Source organism: Pongo pygmaeus, chromosome 12 (genome assembly GCF_028885625.2).
Source record: "Pongo pygmaeus isolate AG05252 chromosome 12, NHGRI_mPonPyg2-v2.0_pri, whole genome shotgun sequence".
NCBI classification, from domain to species: Eukaryota; Metazoa; Chordata; class Mammalia; order Primates; family Hominidae; genus Pongo; species Pongo pygmaeus.
The window spans coordinates 29740988-29763732 of NC_072385.2; the positions used below are offsets into that span (position 1 = coordinate 29740988).

At 36.4% G+C, this 22745-nt stretch overlaps 1 protein-coding gene across 16 annotated transcripts in view; it reads right to left on the reverse strand.

Annotated features, from left to right (window-relative positions):
- REV1 (REV1 DNA directed polymerase) overlaps positions 1-22745 on the reverse strand; it is an 89499-nt gene that overhangs the window by 19997 nt on the left and 46757 nt on the right. For 5 of the 16 annotated variants that reach the window (XM_054476668.2, XM_063649136.1, XM_063649137.1 and 2 more), the window contains 8 exons: positions 21631-21783; positions 17911-18620; positions 15090-15197; positions 13594-13710; positions 9076-9184; positions 4017-4124; positions 3377-3505; positions 734-888 (listed from right to left, as the gene is read on the reverse strand). In XM_054476668.2, the coding sequence (XP_054332643.1) occupies positions 734-888; positions 3377-3505; positions 4017-4124; positions 9076-9184; positions 13594-13710; positions 15090-15197; positions 17911-18620; positions 21631-21783 (1589 nt within the window). Of the gene's footprint in view, positions 1-733; positions 889-3376; positions 3506-3997; positions 4125-9075; positions 9185-10978; positions 11144-13593; positions 13711-15089; positions 15198-17910; positions 18621-21630; positions 21784-22745 lie in introns of those variants that run through there. The other 11 variants (XM_054476672.2, XM_063649141.1, XM_063649140.1 and 8 more) reach the window with 8 other exon arrangements.

Consider the following 22745-nt stretch of genomic DNA (forward strand, 5'->3'; position numbering starts at 1 on the left):
CAATGCCAAGCTAAGACAGTTAACTTTACCTTCCAAGCCTGTGGTATACTGAGTATGGCAGGGACAAACTGGCTCTAGTAACAGAATGGCAAGAAAAGGGATATCTTGCCAGAAGGTAATGAGTGGGTTAAGAAAGGAAGAGGTGACTCAGGGAAGCTTAAGTATGAAAGACAGAGTTCCAGAGGACACGGCTGGAAGAATCAACAAAAGCAGGGTAAGTGCTGGGAGCAGCTGCGGAAACAAAGTACAAGGTTTAAAGACAGCATGGATGGAGATGGAGGAGAGACTGGAAAATTACTGAGAGCACTTGGAGTCAGGGTGACTTCTAGAACTGAGTGAAGACAGGAATAGCTCCATGTGCCGGGAGGCTGAAATGCAGAGAGTAACAAGACTCAGACTTAACACGCAACTCTAAACCCATACCACCACCTAGCTTTAAATACGGTTTCCGTTCACTTTTGGGGAAAAAAAAAAAACTGTTTACAAATGTTGAATTAAACCTTTCCAATTTTTTAAGAATAAGTAAGAAATATTCTAACTTATTTATTGCGAAGATTATCAACCATTTACTTATATTTCCAACACTTATCTCGTGTGTCACACAATTGCAAGCAATGCTAAAAACCGTTTACAAGTGAGAGGAAGCTAATAAAAACAAAAACTCCATAAAATTAACTGATATTCAAGAATCTCAAAGCAACTCTTTTGAGTACAAGATAAGCTAGATACTAACCAATTCCAACAGAGGCAGTACATTTCGTCTGGTCTTTGATTTCCATACGAACAGCATTTGCAAATTCATCAGGAGTAAGTTTGGTCTCTGCAAGGATTTCGGTAATGTCTACCAGCGCTTCATCACAACTGACAGCTTCAATGTTATGAGTGTAGCTATCAACACAGAGCAAAGGCAACGAATCACAGCCACAGCCACCATCTGGTAGACCCAATGTTGCAAAATATTCTTCTTATCCTCTCTTTTTTCTGTTTCCTCACAAGGCATTTTAAATGAATTGGCTGAAGTACCATTTTAGTCACCCAACTTTTAACTGCAAAGTTAATTAGTGTATTCTCTTTCTCCTTATTAACTACCAAAATACAGCATATTGGATAGGAAAATGTTTGAGGAGTAAAATAACCAACAAAAAAAATTTAAACACAAAAAAACAAAAATACAGCATAAATTATTATTTCAGTCTCTCTATACTGACAATACTTCTATAAACCTTTGAAGAGTTGAAAACCGGTGGGTGAATTTGAACTGTCAAAACATTTAATCTAATGGTTTACGAGAATCCTTTAAGGAACAGAAAAACTAGACAAATCAGTAATTGCTGCTCTCCTAAAACAAAAATATCACAGTTAAATTCCACTCACTGTAGCAGGACTAGAATACAGAAGGAAAAAGTGGCCAGTCATCCCAACTGCTTGTCTGAGAATAGCATCTACACTCTCTGCATGTGGAAATACTTTTTAAAAAATCATCTCATAGGATCTATCCACAAAAAGGATTTGTTTTAATTAGAGAAAAGAAAAAGGAAGACAAGAGTTGCTATGTGGCCCCCATGGTAATACAAGGACTAAGAAATCACAAAATAGAACTGGACTGGAAATGGGAGGAAACCTAAGAGGCCTCAGGATCAAAACTATGTCTTTCATAATCCACTTGGTAATGTATACTAGGAGGGCGGTCCTCATCTCTCACCTACACCTTACTGTAGGTAGGTTACAATCAGATTAAGATCTCTATTAAAGAAATAATCTATTAAAGAAATGAGTATGTTTTGTTTAGGCTTAAAGTGTGCATTTTTAAGAACAGAAGGGTATATCTGGTATGAGGTATTTTGCTTCATGAAAGTTGCCCTGAGGCAGGGAGAATATGAAGCCGAGACAGGATTTCCCAAGGGTGGTAGAAGAACACTACTGTGGATATTTTTCCCCTAAGAATAGAAACATGCCACTGAAACTGTCTCCAGCCTTCTACCAGGACCGTGTGCATGTGACTGTGTAGGAGTATAGGTCACAGCTCTCTCTCACATCCTCGTAACCTCAGGCACAGGCTGATGCTTACTCTAGGGCTTCAATACCCAGGACACAGGAGCACCACAGTACTGACCTCAGTCACCCATCCCTATCTGGCCCTCGTTTGGATGCTACCACTGACTTCTCCTTTCGAAGAGGATTTAAAGCACGTTCCACTTGACAATACCAACATTCCTGTATTTGGGATTTATTTATTTAGTTACCCAACTTATAAATGGAAAGTTAATTAGTATGTTCTCTTTGTGTTAATGGAATAGCTATAATAAGTGGTTTAGCATTCAGCACTCACTCCTACATACTGACGCCAGGAAACAATCAGTTCCTTCACATTTTCTCTCTCTCCTACTAAAGCAAGCTCCCACAAGGGCAAGGATTAGATATTCCTTTCTGAGACTAGCAGCATCTAGCAGTCACCTGTACTTAGCAGATACTGGTGTTCAAATTGACGCATAAAAAGGAAGAGGCAGAGGTGAAGACAGAAGCAAGAAGTCTATCTCCTGGAACATTAATACTGCCCAGGAGTTGACAAACCTTGGCCTAACATCCAGTAAATGCATTTTTACTGGAACTACACCAAGCCCATTCATATACATTCCCCGTGGCTGCTTTCCATTCACAACGCAGAACTGAGAACTTCTGTTGAGTGACAGAAACTTTATCTGGCTCCCTTCAGAAAACTATGCTGACCCCTGGTTTACAGCATACATAGGCTGGTTATACTTTTAACAAATTTGAGTTCTGAGTTAATATGAAATATATCTACACTTTTAAATATTTTTAAATACATCTACAATTTTAAATATTTTTACAATTAATCACCTTTTCTCAAGCCAACTCATCAACCATTTTGAAACTATTACTAAAGACCCACTTTTATGAAAACTAACTTTTGGCATATCCAATGATTTTAAGAAGATAAAGGTTTTAAAGTGTCTCCACTTGTTATCAACCCATCAGTTCTAATTTTGAACAAAACTATAATTAAAATGAAATAAAAGAGAATAACCAGGTTAAAAAATTCCATCCTTCATCTATCTGGCTCCATGGGAAGAAAACCAGAACCACAGACTAGAAGTAATATAAGCGAATAATCAGATCTTACATCAACCAAGGAAGCACATGAACAATTTTGGCAATACAAAACTATCCTTTGAGATTGAGCTACCTGGAAATTGCCCAAAGAAAGGTCTCAAACTGGGATGCTGAGGAGCGGTTCCTGGGAGATAAAATTCTAACAAAAGTGATCCTGAGAATCCTAAAGAAAACTTGAACTATCTTTACTATTAGCTAAAAGAAGGAAAACACAGACACAAAATGACAGTTTGATACACTGTACCTTGCCAATGTTTCATACAATGTTCGTGCGACTTCCTTATATGCATGAAAATCGTATGGAACAGCTTGAAGATTAGGACATAGTTGTTTAGCATGCCCAAAAAACATTCCGTTCTTAATGCCAAGTTGCCTAGATAGAGAAGAAAACACAATGGAGGTTATTCTAGGAAGTTTTAAACTCAAATATTTATCAAATATGTTGATATCTCCCCATGCCACTAATTTATAATTTCCACTTAACTCCATTCTCATTAGGGATTAAAGATAGGCATTAAAATTTACAGCCTTGTTTTCCCCCAAAAGTCACAACTGTCTGAATAGTGTAAATGACACATGTAGATGTGCCAACTATGTCATTAAAATACCAGGTTTGGCTCTTGTATCTGAAGCTTTCTCCTAAAACTCATACCTCTGGCCCCTTTGCAGAGATGCCAGCATGCCATATGCTGGTGATATCACAACCACCACAGAGCAGGAATATGCTGTCAAAAAGAGGTTTTCATCCCCTAATACATGGCACAGTTTGACCAGGGTTCATCCCCCAAAGACAAAGAATATAAACAAAAGAACTACACAAAACAGTGCTATGTGACAAACAGACAAAATGTACTCATCCTATTACCACCCAATTCCCAATTGACCAATTCCATGCTCCTGAAGTGGCTCCACAGTGGCTGAGATGCCAACAGCATTGTACATGGTAGGACATCACTCTGGGCAGGAGCCAGGGTTCCAGAACTTTGAGGGACCTAATTGAAAATGGTAAATTTTAAATCTGTGTGTCTCAATGCCCCACATTACCTTTGACATTTGGAGCATTCACCACAAAACTACAATTATGGAATTATACATAATTAGTAAAATCCTATTTTATCACTCTGTAAAGAATCAAGAAAAAAATTATAGTAAAAACAAGCAAAATAATAAAGCAATGTTTCACTAAATTACATATTATATAATAGGATAATGGTTATTCTATATATCTGTTCAATAAACATTTACTACACAGCATGGAGATGTGCCCTGTTTTAAGAAACGTATATACAAACAGTCGCCAATTACTCATAGGCCTCTGGCACCCTCCCAACATCCAGACCATGAGAGCCAAGAAGAAACAGTCCTCCAAGTTACTCAGCAGTAGATGCAAAATCACATGCATTTTTATGTTTATAAAAATAGTAATATTATAAATGGTCTCAGTACTAAGTCCCTAGTAGATAAGAAATACCTAAGAGGAAGGAAAATGACAGAGTTGTAAAGAAAACAATTCTTCATGTGTCGAGGACTTAGCGAGGTGCTGGGTATAGGATGGCAAATAAAGCAAACTCCATGACCTCCATGGGGACAACCCTGCACTCGCCTAGAAAAGGATGACCTATGGTCAACAGGCTTTGTCCACTAACAAAGAAAGTAGATACCTAACAGTTTAGACATATATGTAGAAACATAAAATAGTTTAGAAACATTATCAGAAACAATTAAAGCAGAAAAAAGGTCTGGTGTTGAAAAGAGTAAACTTCAGGTAATAATTATGCCAGATATATAGATTCAGCATGTAAAAGCTGAGTTTACAAATTAAAGATAACTCATTTTTTTAAAATGTGTTTATAAGGCTGGGCACGGTGGCTCATGCCTGTAATCCCAGCACTTTGGGAGGCCGAAGCAGGCAGATCACCTGAGGGGGGGAGTTCGAGACCACCCTGACCAACATGGAGAAACCCCGTCTCTACTAAAAATTAAAAATTAGCCAGGAGTGGTGGCGCATGCCTGGAATCCCAGCTACTCGGGAGGCTGAGGCAGGGGAATCACTTGAACCTGGAGGGTGGAGGTTGCAGTGAGCCGAGATCGCGCCATTACACTCCAGCCTGGGCAACAAGAGCGAAACTCCATCTCAAAAAAAAAAAAAAAAAAACCCAAATACATTTATAGTCCAGGCGTGGTGGTACACATCTGTAATCCCAGCACTTTGGGAGGCCGAGGTGGATGGATCAACTGAGGTCAGGAGTTTGAGACCAGCCTGGCCAACATGGTGAAACCATGTCTCTAATAAAAATACAAAAAAATTAGCCGGGCATGGTGGCACACTCCTGTAATCCCAGCTACTCAGCAGGCTGAGGCAGGATAATTGCTTGAACCTGGGAGGTGGAGGTTGCAGTGAGCCAAGATTGTGCCATTGCACCTCAGCCTGGGCAACAAGAGCGAAATTCTATCTCAAAAAAAAAAAATGTGTTTATAATCCCTGTAAATATCATTTTCTTATATTTACAATATTTTCATTTTCAAAACATTAATTTACACAAAAATTTTCCGAAGCACATTACTTAGTAAAATATAGTACATCTACTTATGTACTCATGTAAAATGTACCCAGAGAAAACTGTTTAAGAGCCATTAGACACTATAAGGAAGTTATAAACAAAAAAGGAAAATCTTTTTCCTTTGGTTTGCCTTAGGTTTGCCATACTAAGGGAAGCCAAATACCTTGAGTTGATGGCTGGGAAATGAGCTTTGTTCCATAGAAAATAAATGAGTAAAGACAATTACAAAAAAGTCCAAAGTGTCTCTTCATTACCGTGACTCATCTATTACAACTAAAATCCCATACAGGACAATTTACCAAAACTTTGTTAAGTGTATGCTGCAAAAACAGCTTATTCCTACATTTAAAGCACAGAGGACATATTCTGTCTGGCAATATGCTTTGTTCAGACAGTTGTATTTGGTGTTGGATTCAACAATATTAAAAAATTGCTGGCCGGGTGCGGTGGCTCACTCCTGTAATCCCAGCACTTTGGGAGGCCAAGGCGAGCGGGTCACGAGGTCAGGAGTTCAAGACCAGCCTGGCCAATATGGTGAAACCCCATCTCTACTAAAAATACAAAAATTAGCCAGGCGTGGTGGCAGGAGCTGTAATCCCAGCTACTCGGGAGGCTGAGGCAGGAGAACTGCTTCAACCTGGGAGGCAGGGGTTGCAGTGAGCCGAGATAGCACCACTGCACTCCAGCCTGGGCAACAGAGCAAGACTTCATCTCTGGGGGAAAAAAAATTGCCATCAAACCACTGTCACTGTCCGTTCTACATACTAAAATACATCCATAAAGTAAGAAAGGTAGTGGGTCCTTACAAAAGCACATGAAAATGGGGTTTAGAAATTATTTGACTTTAAAGATCTGTGATTCTAGGATATCTGTGTATCATTACCTATTCATGTACAATCTACCTTCTCACTGATTCCATACAAAGTTTGCTCTCTGCTGTAAGTATAGGCCAACTACTAACAGCAGTGCAAACTGTGACCCACATATACACATTCTACTTTGTATTTCTACCATTTCATATTCACATTCTATCCTTTGCTGGCCCCATTATTAAGCTATGTATAGTGAAAACTCACCAGTGCATAAAACTGAGCAGATCATCCCCACAATCTAGTCCCCACTCCAAACTCAGAAACATTTCTCTTATGCAAAATGTTAAAAAAATTTTCCTCAGATAAGGAAAATATAACCCGTTGGATGGCCACAAAACAAGTATCCAGAAACTATTTTCTAGAAACTTTCACTAGGAATAGCCTTCTAGAAAACAGAAAATCACAAGGGACAAAAATCATTTTTTTTTCTTCAAGTTAAATTCATTTTCATCACTTTATGCATCTTCTTAAACATCTGCACTTAAGTGGCACTTGAATGGCTCATTATATAGTATTCTGTCCTCATATAGTCACCCCAATTATTTTGCAAGGCATGAAGCTTGACCAAATTTATAAAGGTAAATTTATATTTACCATGGGTAACACCCAACAGAAGCCTAGTGCCCACACACAATTGTGGCTCCTGGAGTCCAAAGCCACCAGAGCTGGTGACACTTTCACCTGGAGGCAGCCCTGCTCCTCAGCCAGCATTCATCTTGGTGGTGACTGGGTATGAAGGTATAAAGGGAGACCCTGCAGAGGCAGCCTAGCAAGGGTAAATGGAGCTTGCATTTTACCAACTAGCGAAATTCAAGGACTGGGAATATCTCTGGGCTTCATCACACCCTCCAGATACTGCACATAACTGTCTAGCCATCTGAAGTCCAGGCCACCATTCATTAACTTAGTAGGGAAAAAGAGACTAGCCTACTGAGCACAACATAAACTCAGCTCTAGAGTGCCTGTGCTAATAAAAAGCAGTATAACAATTCAAAACGTATTTGTATTTGACTTAATTATCATTTAAAGTAAGTTTCAATTCCTTGGCCACAGCATCAAGTGACAATGAAAACCATTAAAACATAATTCTGTTAATGAGAAAGGCAAAGTTAGCCTGGGAGGAAAAGTTTGGCATGTCATGAATGGAAAACAGTTTAAAATATAAGCATGCACGTTTGAACTTCATGCTTTTTAACCTAAATATACTTTAAATAAAATAATTAGCAAATTAAAAAAAAAACTATTATGATTAGACGATGCTGAGCTCAAATATTTTTTCTTCAGATTAGATGCCTGAATAGCCACAACTCTGAATCAAGACTAAAAAGATGTAACTAGGCCAGGCGCAGTGGCTCACGCCTGTAATCCCAGCACTTTGGGAGGCTGAGGCGGGTGGATCACGAGGTCAGTAAGCCATCCTGGCTAACACGGTGAAACCCCGCCTCTACTAAAAAAATACAAAAAAATCAGCCAGGCGTGGTGGCAAGCGCCTGTAGTCCCAGCTACTCGGAAGGCTGAGGTAGGAGAATGGCGTGAACCTGGGAGGTGGAGCTTGCAGTGAGCCCAGACGGTGCCACTGCACTCCAGCCTGGGCAACAGAGCGAGACTCCATCTCAAAAAAAAAGAAAAAAGATGTAACTGATCTAAGACTCCGTTTTGTTTTGAAATTATTGAATACTTTAACACTTGCCAGCAATGTGTAAGGGCTTGCTGTGTTATACAGGTAAAAATGTCTGTGTTTGGTTAACAGGGAAAAAAAAATGAAGACTTCTCTTTTTAATTATTACTCCTTCTACTTTTACAGCTATTCCAATTATTTGAAAACGATTTTTTAAATTATAAGGAATATGTGTGTGTGTGTGTGTGTGTGTGTGTGTGTGTGTGTGTGTGTGTGTGTGTTTCTTCCTATACTGAAACAGTCAATTATAATTATGGTTTCAGATCACTATAAGATAAAGACCTATACAAAAAGTTGGTACTAACAAGTCGACAACACTCTTACCACTTTTAAGTGAAGAGATATTAAGAATGCCAATAATTCAATTATTTACTTATAATTGAATAGGCAAATGGGTTTTAACACTAAAAAAACTGAGCATCAGGAAGTATGGATTACAAGATATTTTTCTTAGCAATAAAAACAAAAGATTAGAGTAAATAAATATTAAAGTCCTCTTCCATTAAAAAAAATCTAATTATTTTATTTCACTCTTCAAAGGACAGTAAAAATGATGATCCCCAATTTCTTTTGGTTCCTACTACATGACCTATTGGTTCTCATCAGGGAACTAGTAAGCTGTTTGTTTAAAGTTATCTAGCACTGGTGGTGGGTTGTGGGGGGCATAAATGAAATGATTAAGGCTAAAACCCCATAACATGTCTGTAACGTTTAAATCACTGGCCTGACTGGCAGGTCTGAATCCACTTCAAAAGATTATAGTTCCAAAAATTATATAAAAATAATTAACCAAATTATTCATTAAGAACTATAACACACAACTTCTACATACCTGGCCTCATAACTACAAGATGCAATTTCAGCCCTTGACAGAACAGAATCACTTCCATCTGCTTGTGCAGAATCTGGATTCTCCCACAATGACGAATCTGGTATATCTGCTTTAAAAATAAAAAAAATTAATGGTTATATGTTATAAACTGATTTTCCCTTTTTCAAGAAATTTGTTTTCCATTACTTTCATATAAAAATGTTTAGTAAATTCCAAATACAGTTATCTCTATTGGTATTATCTCCTTATCTAATAAAAGAAAACTCTAAAATGGTTCGCTTCCATTATATTCTTCATCAGCAGATAAAAACTTATAATAAATTCAAAGTGTCCTGGGAGGTTTTTTTTCTTTTTTTTAAATACACCAGAAGATACATATAAAATATTCTATAACACACAGTCCCTGGAGGTGGACATGGATGAGAAGTGATCAGGGAGATGAACTCCCTCCTATAACCTTACAAGGACTGTACAGCTCTCGGCAGCGGGGAAAAGTTAATGAAAAATATAAATTTCTCTGAATATTCTTTGCTGTTTCCTAAAAGATCTGTAAAACTTAAAGCTAATTAACGTGTACAACAAACATGAAATTCTTACCATCTATCTGATCAAACAATAATTTAGTAGGTCACAAACCATGAAGAGGTTTCATCCTAAATTCAAGCTTTTTCTTTTGTACACACGTCACATTATCCCCCACTACAGGTAATTGTATTTTGGTTTAATAATGCATGTTCAATTAAAAACATTCAAGTGTGATCAGAGTATCGATGCTTTAGAGAACACAACTGGAGCCTAGTGTGGCTTACCAACATCTCTTAATATCCAAACCAAATGTACAACTTCACACAAGAAAACAAAAGCACACACTCTGGAGAGCCTACTGGCTGCATGCCACTTTACTTCCTTTGCCACCTTTAGCTTCACTAGTAATTGAGAAATAAATTAAAACACAACTTCATCATAGGTCTCTTGGGATACTACTATTAGGTTCCAGGAAGAGTATGATGTAAAAAAAAAAAAAAAAAAAAATCACATTCTAAAACCACAATCTCAGCCACATCTCTACTATTATAAACAAAAATACCATTAGTAAAACAAAGCCAAAATATATCACTTCAGCTATTCCAGACAAATCTATTTTGAGTGCACTGTAACAATATATAACTAACAAACCCAGCATTTCTCTTTTGTTTATTTCAGACTTACTGTTCTGTGAAAAGTCAGCCACGTTAATGCACCTCCAGGAAAACTGGCAAAGTCTCTGGCTTCATGGGCTTAAACAACTCTTCCTGGTTTGACCAGTAATCATCAGCATCTTTCATCTAACTATGCAACCCACACAAGCATTTCTGGATTTCGGCAACCATATATACACAGCATAAATGCAAATCAAACTGACTGGCATCTCAGCGGGGTCAAATCCTACTTGCTTCAAAACAGCAGAGTGTGTAATGTGAGCTACAGTTTCTGACATATGAATAACGTATGCTAGCTATACTATTACAAATTAAAGACAGAATCCCAAGCAGATTACCCAGTGTTTCTGGAGGGTTTTAAAAGGCTAAATATAAATTGTCCATTCATCTAAGCTGAAAAACTGCAAGAATTTCAGGACCGTCAGTATCACACTTCAACAGAGGGTGCTACTAGACCCCAAAAAAAGGAGTGCTGAAGCTTGAACAGCCACAACCGTCTTTCCAAGGTGTAACCATGAGTTATGCCTTACAAGTTGGAGAATTACCTGACTTTGGTATCTGAAGGGCTAGTTATCTAAGATACTGTCTTGAAAATAACAGAAAACTTATGCTTGAGGAGAGAACAGTCTCTGTGGTCCATGCGCCCCCAGTGCCCTGGCCTGAGAGGCAGCACCATCGTGTTCCTCTCCATTGGGCTGGCTGACCTGTTCCACAGTGCAGCAGAGTGCGTGGGTCCCTCCACGAGCGGAGTGAGTTGCTTCATGTGAGATTCAGGGAAATGCAGGGACACACTGTCCTCACTGGAGGGCAAAGTAGAGAACTGCTCATCAAAACTTGACAAACTAGACGGGCACATGGAGAATGTGGAGGAACGGTTGGAGAAATCAGAGGCCAGGACCCAAGTCTGTGAAAAAGAAATCGCTGAGAATAAATCTATGACTAATACGATTTTTAAAACTGTTGTTCTTTAGAATGAAAACTGAAGTTGTCGATAGGATAGAAAACATCTGTATCCTGGAAATCCAGGAAGGGGTAAAAGGCCCCAACCATGGAATTTGGAGCATAAATTGTTCCAAACAATGAGATCATCAATGAGAAGTGTGACTACTGAGTACTGCTCAGGAAGCAGCCTCCAAAAGAAGTCATGGATGGATGAGATACCCTGGTTGCACTGGGCTAATTAAAGAGTTTTTGGATATGACAACTAAGAAACTAAAGTTTCAAAAAGGACTAAGGATGCTATTTGTCCTAATACTTTGTCTAGACATATAAGCCAAACATTAGAACTGATCTTTTTTTTTTTTCAAAGCTAGTGCACAGAAGCCAAAGATTCTAATTCCTAAACTGATCCTCAATATTTTTATATTTGGTGCCATGTCTGATAATGACCCAGAGAAAGAAAGATCATGGAATAACAAGCAAAGAGGAACAAAAGCACTGAAAAAAGTTCTGAGCACAAGCTTAGTTGTAATCAAGCTTTATAATAAAGGATAATCTATTCATTTTATATGTAGCAAATATTCTGGTGAGCTCCTAATACGTGAAAAGGCTTAGGATATAAAAGTAAATGACATCAAGTTAAAGAAAGAGTATAAAATACAAACTGTTGTATCATCTTTTTCTAGTGACGGGACAATCTCCTTTTGACAGTTTTCAATGGCAAGTGAAATTTAAATATTTCTCCTAATATTTACCTTCTGGTTTACCACCCACATTTAGATGTGAAGGGGATGTGATTATAGAAGGTCATTAAACTGTTATAAAAATTAGGTGACTAAACTGACGAAGACAATTAAGTAACCAATGACAGTACTGTGTTAATAAACCATTTATAGTAAGATTGTTTGTAACAGAAGAAAAGACAAAAGAGGACTAGCTCTCTGCTACTCCTAAGGAATTTGAGCTTGTCAAGCTCAAAATTTTAAATGTAGGCTGCCGATAAAAGGACATGTGTAACAAGACTACCTACCAGAGAGACTGAGCACTGAAGATGCTACTCCAAGTATATACATGGTGGTTTTTCTTCTTTCGACATTCTTTAGTATTTCATAAATGCCTAATATATGACAAGTATTGTGTACTTCCTTAAGCTATTTATTTCTTATTTTCTAGAACTTAAGATTTCATCTGTTTAATAGCACATAGAAAATACAAAAAAGAAAAACCAACCTACCACAAAAACCATACTACCAATACTTAAGAAACTACCTATACCATAATACAACTAAATCTCAACAAGTTCAGTAACAGCTACTCCACACCTACTCATGACACACAAAATTCTAGAATCTCAAAAATCTCTGAAAAGATTTAAAAACCAAGAAAACCTTTATAAAACTTGGAAATAAATGTACACACAAAGCATAAATATGTATCTACAATTATGTTATTTCATACTTAAGACCACATAAACAGATGATCAAAACCGACAAAAAGACTATAATCCCAAAAAAGGTCCTCAGAGATGTTCGCTGGCTTTCCTTTTGCCTTAATTTCATTGGAGTCACTGTGACAAGCCCAACGTTTTATAACTGACAAGGGCACTGAAATAATTGCAATAAAAATAAACTGCATGCTTTCCATTTCACTGTATATCTAACTTCTGACTACTTTCTGGGCAATATATTTCTGAGAAACTAATTTAAAAAATTACCTTTGGCTTTGCAAAACAACCATGAGAAAACTAGTCAGTTATCAAAAAAAATTTAATTTCTAAGAAAACATTTCTCAGTGAATTTACTCAGGGGAAAAAAGTAATAGACACATGAAAATCTTAATAAGTATTATGACTAGTACAACTTATGATTTTGCTTATTAATATCCAAAATTAAAAAGTCAAGAGAGGCAACAAGGTTACTTCTCATAACAAATAGGTTCACTAAAGCATATGGAGAATGATTACTGGTGTTTACTTTTAATTCCAATAAATTAAAAGTTCTACTGTTTGTTATTCTACTTCCTCATACAAATCTTGAGTAACACAAACTTCAACATTCTTACTGTGATACAATAACCAAATGACCAGTAATTAACTCTCACAATACACAGAGGCTTCTTTAAATTCTGCCCATGATTTTTATCCCCAATCTAAATTTATACAAAGCAAATCAATCATATCTTGTAAAATATTCTTCACTCTCTACTTCAGGAAAATATCACCCTCCAATTCAACAAAACCTAACAGTGATATCCTTAAAACCCCTGAATGAAAAAGCGAATGGCTACAACTCTGCTCTCATTTCTATAACAACCATGCCAATAGCAAAATCCAGAAGCCGTCCACAGGAGCACTAAGACTTCAAAGAGAGCTCATTTGTACCTGCTTTGCCTTTCAGGATTTTATTCTGGTAATACTGCCACTCCAGCTGGGGATTAGCACCAGGACGTAAAGGTGCCCTTCCTGTGCCTCTGTTACTTGTAACAGCCACTGGTTTTCCTGTGAGGAAAATATTAAATTATTTCTGTATGTGGTGCAGGAATGTTAACAACATGTAAGCAAAAATTTTTCAAAGGATTTTTAAAACATGCTTTTTCTTTAGCTTTAGACATTAATCCTTAAAGCTAATACTTTAAAGATTATCAATCACCATATAAATGTCATTTAAGTTTCTTAGCACCTCCAGAAAAGCCAATTATTTGTGACCATTTTGATACATTTATTCAACCTGAAAGCAGCAGTCAACTCAGCCTTCCATGGTTTTTGTTTGATTTCGTATTGTAGAAAACAGGCAACTCAAGAGTCTAGATTCAGACTTAAGTGGTGGGGAAAGAAAAACTAAATATATGTTTTTTTGTATTTCTAGAGTTAACATCTATACTTATCTCTCAATTTTACAGCAACAGAAACTAAATACATATGCATAGGAATCACAATCTGACCTACCACATTATCAAACATGAGCATACAGCCCCTCAATTTTTGCTTTAGTATAAACTTACTTTCCTGTATCATTTCCTTTTGTATGCGTGTTAAGTTACAAGATTACTATAAATTTGTAAAGCAATAGCAGGGATAAATATATATTTACTTAATGCATTATTTTGAGGACCAAGACATAAAATAAAATCAACAATGCATTAAAAAGTTACTCTATGAAAATCAATTATTTAACATTCTAAAAACTCCTTTCAGAGCTGAGGAACTACTACCCATGACAAAAATAAAGTCCTGGTTTTAACACAGCAACTTCTGTGCCATAGTGATTTATTATTTAAGGGAAGAATTGATTCTCAGAAGAAAACACTAAGTTATCTCTTTCAGACAGAGGTAAACACTGAAAAACCCAGAATGTATGCTTTTTAAAGTACTGACTAGTTCACAAATATCTGCAATTTCACTAAGACAAAGACTGTCCAGATGACTTATTTTAGCAATATTCAATAATGCAAAATTATCCTACAATCAAAAAGTTGGGATGTTCATGGGCATCAGGACAGTTAATCAAGTTATTTGCTCAAGAGAAAGCATAGTGGCCCAAGTCTCAAAGACAAGAGCCACCATAAAATTTCCATTCATTAACAAGGAATAAATACAGATAAAAATTTAGAAAATGCCCAATACAGATCCTGCCTACATTAGTTTTCGATGACATATCCTTCAGCTGAAGATGAATATTCTTCCCTGAAGATCTCTATAGGGAGAAAGAAAAATTCTAATTTCCCTATACCTTCCTTGATAATCGAATATAGAAAATTTGGAAGAACCAATTTTCCCAAGGAAAATCAGAATTTTTTTTAAAAAGATTTTGTAATCTCTTTGAATATATATTTATAACAATATATCAATTTTCTTAAAACATAAGCAAGAATACAGACCTTTGAGATCTGGTCTATTTCGTATACCCACTGATACAAAGAAGCAATCCATATCAACATGCATTATACAGCTCTGATGTCTGGGAGAATTCAATAATGACATATCTCCTAGAAGGAAAAAGACAGCATTCAAACCCCAAGCTAATTTTTACTATTTAAAACATCAGGTCTAGTTAATTTTAGAAATTATATTTAAAACATGCTTACACCCAGAATGGAGTCTTTTTAAAAAACCAGAATTGAGAACAGATTATTTCTATCACCTCAAGAGAAGCCAAATTTAATTAAGTCTCTAATTACTTTGTCAAAAAGTGCATCTTAAAATTATTTCATTGTGCTGATTATTTTATAAAAATACAAAGGTGTTGGCATACATTTAGTTACATGAAGCTAAGTAAAACTTTTTTTGATGATCACTATTCCATGTAATCTACAAACACGCCTGGCCTAAATAACAACAATAAAAGTGACTACTATTATCCAGTGCTTGGTAGGTGTCAGGCACTGCCGTTAAGAGGTTTATATGTATGTATTTATTTAAATTCTCACAACTATGAGGTAGGTAATGGTATCATCTCCATCTTGTAGACTAAAAGTTTAAGTCACATAGCCTATTATTAAGTGGTTGAGCTGTGATTCTGTCTCAAGCAGTCTGATTTCAGAGCCTTTAAACTACCATGTTGCTGTTCTAAGTACTTGAAAAACAGTCCATAAAACGTAAATCTGTACATTTTTATCCTTATGCCATTAAATACTATTAAAGATCAGAGCTGAATGACATATACCACATTTAAGGAGATAAAGGTGAGTGTCCTCACCTAAGGACAAAAGCTTCTAATCATCCTGAGCTACACAGATTCATCAGGGTCATTTTAACCCTAATCCAGGCACAAGCAGAGCTTTCCTCTATTATCAGTCTCACCCTTAGCCTGTTCGTCTGGTCCTCTAAGATACACAAATCCTGGAAAAAGAACCCTGGGCTTGTAAAAAGTTCTGATCTCATAAAGGAGTTTTTCTCAGGCTTAAAAATATTAGTACTGAGGGTCAGTCTTTATAATAGGCTTCCAAAAACAGATATCCCCTAACAGTTTTGGACCACTCCATTTACCAAACTGTGACTGCGATAGCATGTACCTAGTTCTCTCCCCACTTTTTTTTTTTTTTTTTTTTTGAGATAGGGTCTCACTCTGCTGCCCAGTCTGGAGTGCAGTGGTGCGACCTGCAACCTCAACCCCTAGGGCTCAAACAATCCTCCCGCTTCAGCCTCCCAAGTAGCTGAGACCGCAGGTGCGTGCCACCAGGCACAGCTAATTTTTTTTTTTCTTTTTGGTAGAGACACGGTCTCCCTGTGTTGCCCAGGTTGGTCTTGAACTCCTGGGCTCAGGCAATCCTCCTGCCTCGGCCTCCCAAAGTGTGGGAATTACAGGCATGAGCCACTGTGCCCAGCCTGCTCATGTATTCTTAAGCTCACAACCCCATGAGGCAAACATCGTGGACTCTCATGTATTCTTAAGCTCACAACCCCATGAGGCAAACATCGTGGACTATCTATCACTTCTATTCACAAAGAAAACTAAGACTCAGAGAGGTGAACTAACTTGCCCATAGTCCAGCAGCATAAGAGTGGCAGAGTAAGGATTTAGATTCATGCTAAACTATCTAACTCCAAAGCCAGATACTTCCTTACTACCCTCTATATTATCTCAAGAAATGATTCATGAAATAATCTTAATCACAATTCTGCTGTATAAAAGTATTTTTCAAAGTATCATATAAACACAATGCAAACAACTCAAAATAACACTTTTAAACATTCAAGTAGTACAGAATGCATAAGCCAGTATCTACCAAATGCTTTCATACAATAACAAAATTTCTCATTTTATTCCCATTCATAGAACTAATTAATCATAGTTCTTCGAAGCATTAAGAATTAAATAACCTTCAGGTAACAAGGCCAAGACATGATGTAAGGATAATCTAGTATTTATATTATTCTGAAATATTTCATAAATACTAAAAAGCATTTTTTGACTAAAACCACACAGGAATACATCAAACTCAATAAAACATAACAGAAAACACCCCACATAGAGTCTCTATCACTTTCTAGGACAGAACCATGAGCTTCTCTCCATACCTGTTTCCACAGCTATAAATTATAGTATTAATCTCTGAGGTCTCTCCCCATAAAAAAATCCTATAATCTGTAAAAGGAACTAAAATTTCAAACCAGATACTAATTTATAATGACTGGCCCAGAAAGACAGTCTGCTACTGTGTGTGCATTTATTTTTGATGACAAGAAAAGTATTAAAAAACAAAATACAATGAACCAATGTACTTAGATGTGAAATAATCTCACTGAAAGTTTACCACTGTTAATTATAACAGCTCTATGTCAAAATTAATTAAAAAATCATTATGATGCAAGCTTCTAGAAATTAACAATTACTCTTATCAAACCAATTTCATTCTTACAGGAGTTTAAGCACTGGATAGATGTTATATTAACACAGTTCAAAACTTCACCAACTGATAAGGTCTACGTGAGGAACGAATGCTCAGAATCCCAACCATCTTACTGTTTAAATTCTCTGAAAATTTTCAGTCAGCCACAATTATATCTAATTGTTTTAAAAATATTTTAATAAATTAGCTTTCTATCATGTTATGCTTACTGTAGCTTACATGACTTGACATACTTAGAGACTTTTATATTATGAGAACTTCATATTGACCAGAAATACCAATAATAGCATAAGAGCAAAATCATCAAGCATGACTGTTTCTTAAGAAAACAATTTTAGTAAGTATCTACCTGTGTCAGTTACAACAAGTGCAGACCTGCCTGTTTTCATTTTTTTTAACTTTTCCCTTCCTGGAAAGATACCATTACTTTGTCTCTGTAGGGTATTGACAAACTCAGTCAATTCACACTTCCACATTGATATGTGATGCAGTCTTGAATGAGAATAGAAGTTTGAAATAAAATTGCAGTCTGAAGGTTTGGATGGCACTGAAGGTGCTGCCTTGCTAAAAGTAGATACTGAAGAAGTGCTTTTTGTGCTTGAAGGCCCCTGAACAGTGGAGTGGTGAGCACCATTGATTTTAGTGTTACTGTGCAAAGGTGATAATGAGAAAGAATTAGTTCTGTGTGGATTCCGCAAAGCGTCTGTGTTTCTGGTGCTTTGCTGCAACTGCTGCAGAGTGCAGTCTCTGAAATCAGTGCTGCTCTTCTCAGCCTTATCCTCCTCCTGGGAAGAGGCTGGAGAAAGCCTGCTGGCAACACTGTTGACCATGGGCACCAAGCAATCCTGTGTCTTTAAGGCACCATTAGAGCTAGGAGTGTGTCCATTAAAAATGGCAGTGCTGCCTCTGGGATGCGGAATTCCATTCTGTTTCCTTCCCGGAGAGGTCTGCTCCAGATCCACAAAACTAAAATCATTATTTTCATCTTCTTCATTCCAACTGTTCATGCCATTGACTTTGACTTCATTTTCTGTTTCAATCTTCTTAACGATGTGATTTCTAAAGTAGGAAAAAATTTTTAAGTTAATAATGTCTGACTTTTAGGTTAAAACAATTTTTTCATTTCATCATTTTCTTAGTGGTACACAGTTTGGTATTTCCCCCTTTAAGAACAGAAAATTCTTATATTGAATATTGACAATGAAAAAAAAAACCCTGAAAATTAAACCACAAACTTTATATTCTGATTTGACGAAAGATCATTCTTTGCAAAAGCAGCAAGATAACTAGAAAAATTCTAGAATATTAACAGCCCTTTAGGTGTTTTTTGTTTTTTATTTTCACTTCAGATAGTCCCAAAGAAGAAATAAAATAGAATATTTCTCATGGCTGAAAAAAAACCCAAAAAACTTTTCAGTTATTTTTCCCATAAAAAATTAATTGGAATCTATAAGCTCTAAATACCCAGTTCTGAAGCACAGTGCTTGACATTTACTACATGGTCAATAAATATCTGCTGAATTAATATACTACAAATAACTTTCATAAAAATGGATTTAAAAACCTTAATTGAATTCTCATTCCTAGTTTTAGTTTTTATGAAAGGTACTATTCAACACATTAAATCCAATACGAAACCAGTTGGTTTCAGCAGGAAAAAAACTGACTATATTGACTAACCTATTAATGAGCTAATTGTTGCACAAATAGACAAAAAGTAAAGCCATGTCAATGTGTGGGGGTAATTCAGTAAAATTTACACCTAGAAAAATACGGACGCTTGCCTTACTGACAAGGAAAATTGCACTTCATTTCTAAGAAATGCATATTTAGATGCCAGGGTGATACAAAGCAATCTGGACCAAGTTTCCTGATGACAGCTTTATAAATGCAGAACCTATGACAAATGTTATGCTAAAGTCACATCTTGGCTCCTCTAGACGTTTGTTTAGAAATGCATTCAGGAGAATCATCTAAGTAACAAAAACAAAAACCTGAATTACAAAGCAGTAATTCATTCTACTTAGAAATGTCCAAATGTCCATAGCATTAATTCAATTACAGCGCAGGCTCCAGATGAAGGGCTACCCTACAGAGTAGTAAGCCACAGGTGAAATTACCACAGTATTATCAGGTTCCACCTAAAGCCCCTCATCCTAATACCAACTTGGTTTATTAGTAATGAAAGCCTCACTACACAAAAAAGTCCCACAAGCTGGATGATAATCCATTTCTGGGTTAGCTCAGGCTCTGGCTGAACATCACATGGAATGTGACAGGCAACTCAGTAGATGCCATGCTCACAGATGATCATGCCAGTGAAGGGGAAAAAGACAAAGTAGATATGACTAAAAGAAGAAAAAAAGAAAACCTAATTTGTCACATGCAGAGAAAGTCAGCCTCTTGAGATAAACAGAATGCAAGGGAGCAAGAAGTCACAGACGAGCATTTCAAAGAAATGTACAAAATGTACTGAATATACCCCCCCCCAAAAAACCCCAGAAAACAACAAAAGTGATGTACGGCAGAAAGTCTTACATCTAGTTTTGTGTCAAAAACATTCAGACCCTTTACATGCATTATAGCAACACATGCAATAGAAAGCCATATATTGGCAGGAAAATACATTGTTAACATACATTCTTCCTGTACTATAGTTTCTCAGCCTAGACAAATGGACATTTGCAAAGTAGCTGTACTGGAAATATCACGGGTAGAGATACATTTTTAAGGCAATGGCATAAATGTATTAAGAAGTAAAATCTAATAGGTAATTTCTTCCTAAAAGTGTCACAAAGAAGATTTTGAAAAAACATATCTATTTTCTACTTTTATTAATGTAGGTAAAAAAAGAAAGCTAAAGCTATGTATTCTGTGAAAAGGTTTTCTGGTATTATTTGCTATATACCTTGATAGCACAATAAAAAAATTAAAAGCTATAGGAAACATGAAAAATATTTGAATATGTTTGTGAGTACAAGTTAAATTAACAAATGACAACAAAAATTACAGAAGGCAGTGATACTGGATCCTCTCAGATTAATTAGACTCCTGGTCTTTTCGAAAAAAAATATATCCAACTCCCAAAGCAAGCAATTTAATAAATAAAGAGAAGGCTAACCATAATGAACCACCTGACACACAAGGTAAGGCAACCCACCAATTAATTGTGAAACCAATTTATCCAGGGTTGCAATTAAAAGCTTAAACCAATATTAAAAAAAAAAAAAGCAGCCACATGGAATAAAGTCTAGATTCACTCTCAATTCTATAACCAAGTGTCACCAACTAAACTTCCATTTATATATTTACATATTTAGAATGTTATGAATTTTGAATTTTTCAAAAATAACCCAGAAATGTTAACATTTTCATTGTCTTTCTATGCATGGAACACAACAAAAATATAGCTGGTGCAGTTAGTTCCGTTTTTGAGAAAGCAATACAGCAAATTACTTGTGAGGAAATAATTACTTTCATGAAAATCCATGAAAAAATTTATTAACAATTAAGATCCACTAGTTTAAGGTGAGAAACTAGTATGATTGTAAAAACTTACCTACATTTATGAAATCATCATCATAAAAATAATTCATTTTTAGATAAGACACTCATACACACATATTTCAACATGTTTATTATAAGTGAATGGCCAGGTTTCATATCTGCTTGTCTGTCTGTCTGTAACAGAGCAGGGGCCATGCTCACTGCTAAAAACTAGCTTTGTGGCCAGGCGTGGTGGCTCATGCCTGTAACCCCAGCACTTCGGGAGGCCAAGGAAGGTAGATCACAAGGTCAGGAGTTCGAGACCAGCCTGGCCAAGATGGTGAAACCCCGTCTCTACTAAAAATACAAAAATTAGCCAGGCATGGTGGCACACGCCTGTAAGCCTACCTACTCGGGAGGCTGAGGCAGGAGAATCACTTGAACCTGGGAGGCAGAGGTTGCAATGAACCGAGATCATACCATTGCACTCCAGCCTCGGCAACAAGAGCAAAACTCCATCTTAAAAAAAAAAACAAAAAAAAAAAACCCAGCTTTGCAGTAATCCCCAACTAGACAAACTTACACCCTGTTGTTGAGCTGTTTGGCTATATTGCTTGGACCTGGCAGAGGATCCTCAGGTCTGCATATAGGATTAAAGCTGAGACCTTTCTGCACACTGGACTGCTTGGTGTACAGCTGATATGGAATGTAGGAGAGAAGTCGTCCAGCTTTGATGCTGAAACAAAAAGCAACACCAATTTAGAGTTCTATACTTGGTGACAAATGAGCTTCATGAAAAATAATCAATGTCCTTAAAGATACAGTATTTCACCAACAACAGGTCATCTGTTTTCCTAGTTTATTCCTTCTTGCTCGGTTTTAGTGGTCCTAATACAATATGATCTTAGAGTTGGGAAAAACTGCAAGCACAGAGCTGAACTAGTCAATATTTTAATCCTCATGACTTTAGTATTTACCACCCTGTCAACAGTTAACAGAGAATCATCAAGACTTCATCAAAATCTCATCTATTAAGGTTTTCCAGGATAAATAAACTGAATAAGGATGCTCAATTTCCAAATTCATGTCAGAAACTGTAAAATAAAAATATAGGACAAAATAAAGAATCTCAACTTCAAGAGTAATAATTTATACTATTTTTATGTATACAAGAATGGTTAAGAGCTAAGGCCATTTGAAGATATGAACTCTACAAGGGCCAAAACTACCATGTACATCCTCACAGCATATCACACATCACCACTCAAATCCAGGGGAACACCAGTGTTGTAACACTAGGTGGTACTAGCACTGTAACTGAAGTTCCCAAATGTCTGCTTCCTTTTGTACTTCAGAACTAAAACTAATTTGATTGCCGTATCTTAAACTGACATTTTCTTGCTAATAAACTGAGTTATATATGGCTACTCCACCTTTAAAATTATCATGTCACTTCAAATTTAAAAATAACCAATCAATATACTTATGCTATCATCCAAATTTCAAAACAAGCTCCTTTAATATTAGAAAATATTTCAAAACAACCTCTGGATTTTAAATCTAAAATATATACCAAGGAATCATCCTTTAGTTATTTAGAAAAAAACTGATAAATAACATGATAAAAATACGTTTCTTATTGTCTCATAAATCCAAGACTTGACATTTTCATTTTCTTAAATGGTGCCTCACAAAACT